At 45.5% G+C, this 12100-nt stretch overlaps 1 protein-coding gene across 2 annotated transcripts in view; it reads right to left on the reverse strand.

The window, feature by feature from the left end:
• Positions 1–12100, reverse strand: part of nav2b (neuron navigator 2b) — a gene marked incomplete in the record, with an annotated part of 76383 nt that overhangs the window by 62802 nt on the left and 1481 nt on the right. For both annotated transcript variants that reach the window (XM_048256791.1, XM_048256790.1), the window contains 6 exon segments: positions 3848–3993; positions 4704–4772; positions 5772–6006; positions 6242–6314; positions 6866–6918; positions 7339–7456. In XM_048256791.1, coding sequence (XP_048112748.1) covers positions 3848–3993; positions 4704–4772; positions 5772–6006; positions 6242–6314; positions 6866–6918; positions 7339–7456 — 694 coding nt within the window.

The raw sequence follows: 12100 nt of genomic DNA on the forward strand, positions 1-12100 counted from the left end.
GGAGACTGGAGTAGACAAACGAGGCTGGAGCGAACACACACACTAGGCCACGGAGAGCGGTCAACATCCACCGCACCATGGGGCCTCAGAAACAGCTTCTGCCACCAACATACACATGGCTCACACTCAGACTGAAGGGTGGGAGTTCAAAATGTGTTTGGCTGTAGTTCGCATGATCAATATACAGTGTGTGACACATAAATCAAAGGATTCCAATGTGGATTTGCAAGATCTCATCACTACACTGCAACAAGCAGAGCTCTTTGTCGCATGTGCTACAAATAGCTTTTATCAGTCCATGAAATTAATCTGAATAGAACTTTCAGCAATGTAGGCCTACAGTTAAATATATCATCGGGACTATTCTTATACCTGGTAGACAGTATAACAGTTTCTGTTTAAACAAGTGTTCTTTTACTTGAGAAAAATGACCTCAAGTTTATTCAGTAAAAGCTAAACAAAGGGCTGAACCAGACGACAGTATTTATGTAAACACATACACACTGGACATCTGTACAACAAACACCTCAGTGTGGTAAATAGATAACAGTGTTTATGTAAATACAAACACACTGGTCATCTGTACAACAAACACCTCCAAGTGGTCCATCAGAATGTATGAATCAGATGACTGGCGCTGGGGACGACTCTGAATCGCTCCCTCTGAGATCTAACGACACCGCGCTGAAAGAAGGACAGAAAACGTGTCTCCTTTGTGCGTGTTTAAGTGAGATGGACAGTTCAGTTCCCCCTGTTGTTCTTGCCCCGCTGCTGAAATGTATAGAAGTCAACCTCACATGAATAAACACAAATAAAAATGGCTGTGGCGAGGCAGAGCAGCCGTGCATAGCTTAGCAGCAGAGAGGGGAAGCTAAGTAGTCTATGTTAACACAGTATCCAGCAACTATACCAAAGCTTCTGCCAAATCCCATAACCATAACCAATCATAACCATAACCATAACCATAACTAGTCTACACTCTTCAGTCTTATACAGCCATAAGTGCACCGGTCTACAGCAAAAGCGTCTGCCAAATCCCATAACCATTACCATAACTATAACCATAACCATAACTAGTCTACACTCTTCAGTCTTATAGCCATAAGTGCACCAGTCTACAGCTATTGTCACTTTAAGACACAACACTATAACTTGTTCAAAGGAGAGTGTATAATGCTACAGTGAGTTCACATTATTTTCAATGTGCTGTGATTTACTCAGTCACAAACTAACTTCCTGTGAATCAAATGTTGATGTGAAAACATCTACCCTAAAGCAGCTAAAGAATAACCTGCATAACGTGGGGTGATCAAAGCACAGTGACAAGATGACAGCAAACAAGCAAAGAGAGAAGCAGTGCACAGACACACCTGAGGTTGAGATCAGATGCAACCACGCAGCCATCTAGCCCATCGTCACCTACGCTGCAAATCCTCCAGCTGCAGGATCTGACCCCTGCCCTCTCTCCGCCTCGCGCCCGCAGTGCCCAGGAAAATCCCACAGCCCGAGCTGGTGGGCACGGAAGATCGATGGCAACCCCTCCCGTGCCAATCACTCTGCTGGTACCCGGGTGCACTCTATGTGTGTCTAATTAGGTCAAAAAAGTGCCAATAATCACTGCCCAGTCTACAGCACAAGTTTGATTTGCAGAACACATACTCACCCAATGTGAGGGAAAAATCACAAAGAGGCGCTTCTACAAATTCAAGTTAGATCCATTCTTGTAGGTTACAAGGTTCCATGTCCTACAATGGCCGTCAGCAGCTGAGAATTCTCTTGTTTTCTGTCCTCCCATCCGTTTCTCTTGCTCCCTTTCACACACAGGCAAATACACACTCAATAACCTTGCTAACTCTCTTTCTTGTTCCAAACTATTTAACTCACAAAAGCTCCCTCATTATTTCTCCCTTTCGCTACTCTTCCCTCTTTTTCCCTCCATCTCTCTCTTGTCATCTCTTTCTCTCTTTCTCTCCCTCTGTCTCGGCATCCCCCTCTCTCTCCCTCACTACCACAAGTACACTAATTAGAGCTAAATCAATGCCTCGTCACACAGCATACCGCAACCAGCAGACAGGGGCTACCAGTTAACCCTAACTGCACCTTATCTATCTGTCTGGCTCTCTCTCTCATACAGACGCACATATCCACACACAGACACACACATTCACACACACACACACACACACACACACACACACACACACACACACACACACACACACACACACACGCATACTCGTACAGGCACACATACACACAAACATGCATTCACACACACACACACACACACACACACACACACACACACACACACACACACACACACACACACACACACACTGATGTCCAAGAGGGATAATAAACTATGTACAACTGATGTTTCTCGAGCCTAACCAAAGCAAATCTCAACAAATTCCTTCAGAGGTTTTGGAAAAGCCTGAGTGAAATGCAGAATCCCATTCAGCCCTGACCAGCATCCTTCACCACCACATCAGAATCATAAACAACGTCTGGAGAAGTACATCGCAATCACATTACAATTATAGCGTGTCAAATCGGGGAGACACACACAAGGCCATAATGAAGCTTTTGTTTTGCCAACAGAATGACAAATTCTAGCTGTACAACATAATAAGCAGTGCTGGTCCAAACAAACAGGTCTATTGGTAACGAATCTGTAAGCACGAGCTAGTTTTACTGAATCCAACGATAACATTCCATCAAACGTAAAGGTTTATCCACTACAGACACTGGGAGCTTACCAGCAAACTACAAATCAGCGCATGGACGGACTAATCCTATAATGTAGACCTTAACTTCCTCTCTGACATTCCAAAAAAAAAAAGATTCCCCCCCCCCAAACCTCTTTGCAAGAATATACTGTAAGTCTTATAAGAATAAATATAAGAATATGAGTCTTCAAAGTTCCTGTCGATAAACCACTGCATGATTTCATACCTCATAATAAATGCTGGAAGAGGCCGCTCCAAACACATGCCGCACAGATCTTGTAATTCGAGAGAATTTTAACAAGGTTACGATGAAGACGAGACATCTGCCGGGTCACAATCAGGCCTCCATGCAACCTGCCACGGTCATAACATTACTCTTAACAAGAGTTAACGATCCAGTGCTTAGGAAGTGCGAGCTGCGCCGATCCCTGGTGGAACGCCTCTGGTCACATGCTTGTCATAGCACCTCTGTTGGTCCAGTCGGTCCCGATGACTCGCCCGCTCACAGCGTGGACACTGGACAGCTGGCCCTGCGGCCACAAACATGACTGCCCTCTGCGCTCCTCTGCTGCTTATGGATCATACATCCACACCGAGGTGCAGACTCACACATCAGCATGGGCACACACACAGACACACACACACATACATGTAACACACACTCACACACATAACACACACACGCACACACATATAACACACACACACACTATTCACACACACGCCTGTCTGTGCCTTTTTTAACTTGATTTGAGCCATGCTATGCATACAGATGTGTATGCGGTTCAGCATCAACCGCACACCGATCACACATGTACTCATGTGAGTTACCGGAACACGCCAACTTTGTCAGTGGGTTACACCAGTTAGCCTATAGTTAGCTTATAGCCAAAAGGGAGCTATGGGCTACCTGGTGTAAACCACCATCAGTGAATTATGCTAAGCTAGGCTAATAGTGTAAGGTTGGGTTATTGTATGTACAGAGAAGAGAAGAGTGTGTGTCCTCTTATCTAACTCTGGGGTAGACGGCTAATGAGCTAATTTCCCAAAAAGTTGGCGTGCTCCTTTAAGTTGGTACTCCAGTGTTGTGAAGTTAGACAGTTAGACCCCCTCACCTCTGTCATGGCTGCTGGTGGGGGTGTGGGTGCTGAGGGGGGGCCTGGCCTTGTCACAGTGATTGAAGCTCTGGCTGCGTCGGCTGCCCACTCCACTGGCTCCACGCAGCTTCCCCTCTCCAGCGCGCGCTGATAGCCCAGGCAGCCTGCAGTGAGGGGGTCGGCACAGGACGCAGGGAGAAGAGACAGGGTGAGAGAGCAAGAGAAATCAGCCTTCATCTTCATCTCGCTACCTTAGAATAATAAGGTTCTATCTGACATTTTTGTCAAAATGGAGTTATTTACATATTTTTATTCTTTGAAAGTTTCTTAAGTTCAGATGAGGTGTTTCTTAAAGTTGTGTATATCTTTGGACTTTATATCAAAAAGAACTTGTTCCATTTACCATGTAACTCTATGGAATTCTAAAAACTTTGAAGCTCAATATCTCAGAACTACTCAAAACGCAGATAGAACCTTATTATTCTAAGGTAGCGATCTTTCTGAATCCTTATGTGACCCCAATCCCCTATTCATCTCTTCACCTATCTACTGGAATCTATGCTGTATCTGGGCTGTGACTGCAACAGGTTCCAACTGAGTAAACAAACCACACTCATATGATCCTCTGGCAGGCCCTGTATTATGATTGACTTTTAAACCTAGGCACTGTATGTATACCTGCAGCTACAAGCATGTAAATGGTTGGGTGGCCTTCAGTAGCTCTATTAGGCCAGCAGGGGGCAGTACAGCATTGGGGTCATTGCAATGAGCCTGACAACAATGGAGAAGCACACACACACACACATGAAGGGGTACTTTGAGGTCACTGGGGAGGAAAGAAAAGAGAATGGACAGAAGAGATGAAAGGGCTGACCTAGAGGTCTTTCTCTGAGCAACAGAGAGCTTGGGCCTCTTAGTCTGAGTGGAATCCTTGGATGAACGACTGAAGGAGAAAAAGAACAACAGAGAGAGAGAGAGAGACAGAGACAGAGAGTGAGAGAGAGAGAGAGAGAGAGAGAGGAAAACAGGAATGAGACGACAGAGACAGACAACAAAGAGTGCAGGTAACACAGCAACATGCACACTTGAGATTTGGTTTGAAGAAAAGTTAGGCTATGGGTGACAGAGTTCAACATTCAGAGCTAGTGGAGAAGACATGCTGTGGCCTGAAATAGAAACACAAGGGCAGAGGCAGAGGAAAGAGACAGGAGAATTACAGGGATGAAGAGGCTCGCCGTGGAAGTCTTAAGTGCACACTTCACTCTAACATACAGCGCATAGATTTACTCTAACATACAGCACATAGATTTACTCTAACATACAGCGCATAATTTTCATAGTAACACTTCTATTGCTCAACCCTTCACAACATCAGACAAACCCCTGACAGGCCCATGAATAAAGTCTGCTAAGTCACTGGACATAAAAATATCATTGTTTGAAAGTTTGAAAAGGTACACAAGAGCGATCTTGTAGCCTGGAAAGCAGCCCGAATTTACCCCGCCCACAAAAGAGTGAGATGTTTAGACTTTATTGTCTGTTATATAAGATATTAACAGCACAATAACTTCAAAAGGATGATAAGATCTTAACAGAGATTAAGGCCTTTGACATCCTCAAATTTTGTGGGTTGGGTAAATTCAGGCTGACTTCCAGGCTATGTATAAATACACCCCATAATCAAATGTAAATGGTGTGTTACCAGGCTCAACTTCTGATAAGATTTTGAGTCTGGCTACGCCAGGCTAGCGTTCTTGAACACTTTTAGAAACTTTTCCTTTATCTTATGGATAAATTTGCTTCAGCTAATGAAATGTAAATGTAATTTACATTTACATTTAAATTTAATGAAATTTGCTTCGGCTATATGTAAATGTAAATGCTTCGTCTGTATTCCCTCCACTACAATAAGCACAATGGTGAACATAAGACAAGGTGGCACCTGGATGTCATGTCTGTGTGAGCTTTCAGAGCAGGGCTGGCGGAGCCCTGGTGGCTGTGGACGGGGCAGGGGCTCCCCTGCGGAGTCTGCCCAGCATTGGCGAGAGGCGGCTGGGCAGGGCTGTGAGGCCGCTGGGTCTGAGCGGTGGGCTTTGGAGTCTGGTTCTGCTGCTGCTTATAGCGCGACAAGCTAAAGAACAGACCGAGGATGGCCTTCAGATTCCCATTACGGATCTCTGCAGAACAAACAGGCCAATAGGGAGATGAACATTTTAGGGAGATGAACATACAGCTATAAACATTACAGCTATAAATTACAGTTGAGCATAAGCACAGACGGAACTAGGACGATATCTCAGATGTTGGTCCAAACATTATAATAATGCCCTTCAGTGCCTAACTTTACTGACTTATTAGAAGACGTTAAGGACAAGTTTCAAACTCTGCAGACATGCCTGTCCCAACACCTACCTTCTGCACACAGCCCCTTAATGTTCACCCCTTTGTCATCCAGAAAACCCAGACAAGCCTCAATGTTTCCAATCTGAGGAGAAGACGGAGACACAGCTACATAACATGAAGATAACACAGGGCTGAGGAAAGCAACAGCCAATTCTCTGTTAATTTATCAATTCATTATCAATTAATTGTCTGAGGGGGGGGGGTGTTAGGGAAAGTGATCATCTCAATTTTCCTTCTTTTCTTTTGGAGAAAAAAAGATAGTATCGATAGGCACAGTACATTAATCTAGAGCTCTGACTCTCACTCAGCTGTGTAAGTGACCCAACGCAGAGGGAGGGGGTCATGGGGAGGCAGATGGCACTCCGTGGGGTGCCATACCATTAAAAAACATCCTGATTGCATGCCCACTGTGTTCAAAGCACTAACTGTAAATAAAACAGAGCTCCGTGAAGCATACAGTGATTTGGCAGGGCAAATAACAGCTGTCAATACGATACAGTATCAAGCAAGGTCGAAGGTGAGCATAGAGGACCTTAGAGAGGACAATACTCTGACCAGAAGTTGCATGTCATCCCGTCTTTGATACCTATCATTATGTTAATGATTCCACTGGGAGTCTGATGAATGACCTACCATTTGAGAGCGACTCTGCGGATATCCATTGATGTCTTGAATCTTCTCATTTGCTAGGAGAGATTGAAAGGCAGAGAAGAAGAACAGGATTTCTTCAGTAGGTTGTGTATATGATGACTCATGTTCTGTTTGATGTTATTCAGCCATTTACAGAGAAACTGTTTTCAGTATTACTGATTATACTGATCTCATCACCATCCTCACTAACATTTTGATCCTTTCATTACAGTAAACAACATCAGTTGCCCAGCATTGGATTGGGAAAAGCAACTACAATCCATTCAAAGAACTAAAAAGCTGCCCACCAAAAAAGGAGCACATTCAGAGTTACTCTAACAACTTCAAAGTGTAGCTGCATACTTCAATGTTCAAATAAAGTGATGTGTATAAATACTAACTTCCTTGTCTGCGAAAGAAAATGTCAAATAGTGCCATAAAATCCATTAAGATTGGAGCAGTGTGAGGTCTCTTACCCACGACCTGGATGATCTCAGCCAGCAGTACTCCGTCTGCCACATCCTGCTGTAGGTCCTTTATGAGGCGCTGGTGGCCCGATTTAGCCAAGTAGTGGTTCGCCCAGTCTGTGTAAATCTGTTTCAAACAGACCAGACAAGAGACCCTGCAGTCAACTCAGGCACACTCCACAGCAGAGCTCCCCACGTCTTGACACACACACACACACACACACACACACACACACACACACACACAAACACAAACATACACGTGCACCACACATTCATTCACACACAGGCAACCCCGTTTAACCAAACATGCACATGCACAGACACACACACACACACACACACACACACACACACACACGGACACATGCACACACACACACACACACACACACACACACACACACACACACACACACACACACACACAGAGAAGTGAAGACAAGGCAAGAATGATGTCAGACTGGTAAAGTGCAAAATAGAACTTGCTTTTCCAGGAGCTGCCATCTCCCCTTTCCTCTCGTTCAAATTCGGGCCACTGAGCACGAGTGAGGTTCGGCGTGGCATTAAGAGTAAGAGAGAGAGAGAGAGACAGAGAGAGAGAAAGAGAGAGAGAGAAAAGAGAGAGAGAGAGAGAGAGAGAGAGAGAGAGAGAAAGAGAGAGAAAAAGAGAGAGAGGGAGAGAGGGAGCCACAGCGAGCCACAGCGAGCCGCAGAGGCCCCCTGAATGGGACACGCCGCATGACATCACCACAGATTAAGATAGAAACACACTTCATCCCTCCACGAGCACTCCAGCGTAAATCTGACTGAAGTAGTAATCCAGAGGTCACTGTGGGTAATTGGCCCCTTTCGTTCTGGCATCTCCTTCTGCCCTGGCAGGCAGGGAGCGAGCAGTTACTGGGCAGAGTGGTCAGAGACTCAGGTGAGGAGGAGGAGGACACACACACACACTGCCATGTGTGTGTGTGTCTGTACCTTCACATTTATTCATTTAGCAGATGCTTTTTATCCAAAGTGACTTACATATTTCAATTATATTACATTAAGTGCCTTTGGGGTTAAGTGCCTTGGTCAAGGGCACAACGGTGGAAGCCGGGTATTGAACCCACAACTTTTCAGGCTACTACACGCTAGCCCAGCTCCTTAGCCACTATGCTACCGCCACCTCAGAAAGGGTCCTTCACACTACAGGAAATCCAACCTCACACAAACCTAGAAGGGAGGAAGGGAGTGAATGCCGCAGCATCCCTGAGAGTGTAAGCCTCCATGTCAGCCCTTCTACTGGAGGTAGGCTCCATTGTTTTCAACAAGGCATCTAATTAAAGGTTCTCTAAGCGATGTTAAGCGGTTTCTAAACTAAAACATTTTTTGTCACATGCAGCAAACATCACATCACCATCCGCTAGCTGCCTGTGCCCTGAATACACTGTAAAAAAAACACACTCTCTGTGGATAGCCCAGGCTCAAAGAAGGCAACAAAAAATTAGTCCAGCCTGGACCATAAAAACATAACAAACTGTTCCAGCCAATCACCGATGAGATGCGCGTTTAGAAGAGTTTCAGTTGCACGGGAGGGAGGGGGAGGGAGTAGCGAGCTAGCTCTCTGTTTTGTTTGAACGTCAACAGAAGTGACAGAAGTTACTTGAATTCCTCTCAACGCACAGCATATACTGTATGAGGATGGATGGATGCTGAGACACACATGTGTATATTGGACATTTCGTCAAACCAAAAAGTAAATCCTATAAAAAGATGCCCTAGTGCCCTTGTAGTGGCGCTGTGTTCTGCATGAGGTGGCCTGCTGCTCTAACATTAAAACTAAATGTCCAGTGGCTGCAAGGAGGGCATGAGGATGCTGTGAAGGGTTGTGTGTGTGTGTGTGTGTGTGTGTGTGTGTGTGTGTGTGTGTGTGTGTGTGTGTTTTTGTGTGTGGGAGAGGGGGGACTACAATCTCACCATCTGCAGTATCTCACAGAGGGGGCAAAGAATTTTACATCATACATTTAGTTAATCTCTGTAAATATTGACAGATTAAGTGTCAACTATTTGCCAACACATCTGGCTGACAGTGAAAACCAAGTTGTATTTTTGTATAGCTTCTGGATTAAGAAAAGAGTGCAATGTTGGATAGATGGCTCAACAAACAATGAGAATTCAATTTAGGACACATATTTAATCCTTCATAGTGGACTGAACCATCCCATTGAATGAATCTTAAGATTTATGACATTTATGACTGTGCTTGCATTCATCACTACCACATGGTGGCAGCAGAGTGTGTGTGTGTGAGAGTCCAAAATCCCCTATAGCTAATGTGTGCCAGTCGGTCAGAGATCAGTGATGGTACTCATGTTAAGAGTGGAGGTGAAACGGCCACCGTCATCCCCAGTCGCTGACCACTTTCCATCTTCCCTGATCCTTTCTCCAAGCACTGCCAGTACACTCTCTTGTCAGTATTTCTATCTCTGCATTTACAAATAAAAATCAGCAGCTTCACTGTATATTAAATATTTTCTTTTGCTATTTGTTTATTTTCAACATTGATACTTGATATACTGTAGTATTGACATTTTTGTTATTATTACTATTTTGCTTAATGTTGGCTTACCAACTTTTAAAAACTGCTTATTTTTAACTATTGTAAAGTTCATATTCTGTAAGTCGCTCTGGACAAATGCATCTGCTAAATACAAGATCCATAACACCACAACCGTGTTTCATGTCCCATTCATCCAGACTCAGTTGCAGTGCTCGGTCATCAAGACCAGGCACTCTGACAGGCAGGCTACACCAGGCACGCAACTGAAGCGTTTCATTCGCAGAGCGCATGCTGCAACAATTAGCGATCAATCAATGGGACTGGCTATTCACCTGACGGGGTAGTGGCGCATACATTCAAACTAATTAGACCAGTCTTCTAAAACTATTCCTACGCTCCGCGCGGATCGCTTCAGTGACGTGCCTGGTGCCTCTGGCCTGGGAGATCCAGGGATGCTCAGGGGCTTGCTCTACCCACAGGCTCCCAGCAGCAGCAGACAGCAGACGGGGAAGCACCGCTCCTTCCCTTTGCCCGCGGCACGGGCTCCTCTTAGCTGCCGAGCGGGCAAAGCAGGCAGGCGGGCGGGCATGTGTTTGCAATAATCATCATGAGCTGCTTGCTGCTGTGGGCAGTTTTTACTTAGGCCTGCGGTGAGGGAGGTGGTGGCACTTGGCCACGACTCAAAGTGCTGCAAGGCGGGCAGCTGCATCTTTATGCATTTTTGTTTGTGTGTGTGTGTGTGTGTGTGTGTGCACATGTTATGGAGAGTGAAGTTGAAGTGGTCCCACCACATTCTATGAGCCCAGATAAATCCCCTGCTAAAACCTGCTCAGAGCAGGTGGTGGGACCTCAGGGGACGATTCCCATGGGCCATGAGTCACAAACACAGACATACACACACACACACTCACACACAAACAAACAAACAGAGACACACACACACTCACACACAAACACACACACACACAAACAAACAAACACACACACACACACTCACAAGCAAACACACAAATGAACACAAACACACACACACACACTCATGCACAAACGTGCACACACACACACACACACACACACACACACACACACACACACACACACACACACACACACACACACACACACACATATATTTGCATTATAGGATCAAATAGGGGGCGTCCGTGGCCTACTGGTTAGCACTTCGGACCGGAGGATTGCCGGTTCGAACCCCGACCAGTAGGCGCGGCTGAAGTGCCCTTGAGCAAGGCACCTAACCCCTCACTGCTCCCCGAGCGCCGCTGTTGATGCAGGCAGCTCACTGCGCCGGGATTAGTGTGTGCTTCACCTCACTGTGTGTACACTGTGTGCTGTGTGTGTTTTACTAATTCACGGATTGGGATAAATGCAGAGACCAAATTTCCCTCACGGGATCAAAAGCATATATATACTTATATACTTATACTTAAATGAATCTGTTCTGCATGGCTGAACTGAGCGGTTAAGGGTGGCGATGGTCAGCCCAGTGGTCAGCCCAGTACACTCTGTGTACTTGAGACCAGAGCGGTTAAGGGTGGCGATGGTCAGCCCAGTACACTCAAGTCATTAGCTGCACAGTTTTCCGTCAAAATAAAAGCTCAGGGCAGATGGGTGATGGGACCTCTCTGAAAATGAGAGTGAAATCTCTTACACCAGCAGTTCAATCTTTTTTATTAGCTTATTTTTCCACTCATCTACGTGCATCTTGATGTTTCAAGTGCAATCTTGCCTACCCAGTTCTGTAAGAATGACTAGTCTACAGCTCAGATTTAATAGAGGTCCATAAGAAATTGACGTTTTTATTGTTAAGGTACATTAACTTGACCTGTCAACATTACATCGTAAAGATATCAATTAGAGACTGCTTTAGGCACCAGTGAACCAATCCAAACCTCTGCAAAGGCAACAGCAAAACACCACAAGGACCTTTCTCGCTCTCAAGCACGTCTTTTCCAGTCTACCATGCCAGGAAACTGAGCTGGACTTTTTATTTTTTAAAAAGGGTGGACAATTTTCTTTCCGCTATAACAATATTATTTTACATTAGTGCCTCGTGTCTTCCCTCCCGGAGCTTGGAGGGGCCCGGGGCCGGTCGGGGGGAGAGAACGCGGGTGCACATGGGCCCTGGAGCCATGCGTGCGGTGCGGTAGACCAGCGTCAAACTACAGCCCTGCAGAAAAACCACCGGCCACCGCGCGCTAATGACAAGGC

This window comes from Alosa alosa, chromosome 11 (genome assembly GCF_017589495.1).
Source record: "Alosa alosa isolate M-15738 ecotype Scorff River chromosome 11, AALO_Geno_1.1, whole genome shotgun sequence".
Taxonomy (NCBI): domain Eukaryota; kingdom Metazoa; phylum Chordata; class Actinopteri; order Clupeiformes; family Clupeidae; genus Alosa; species Alosa alosa.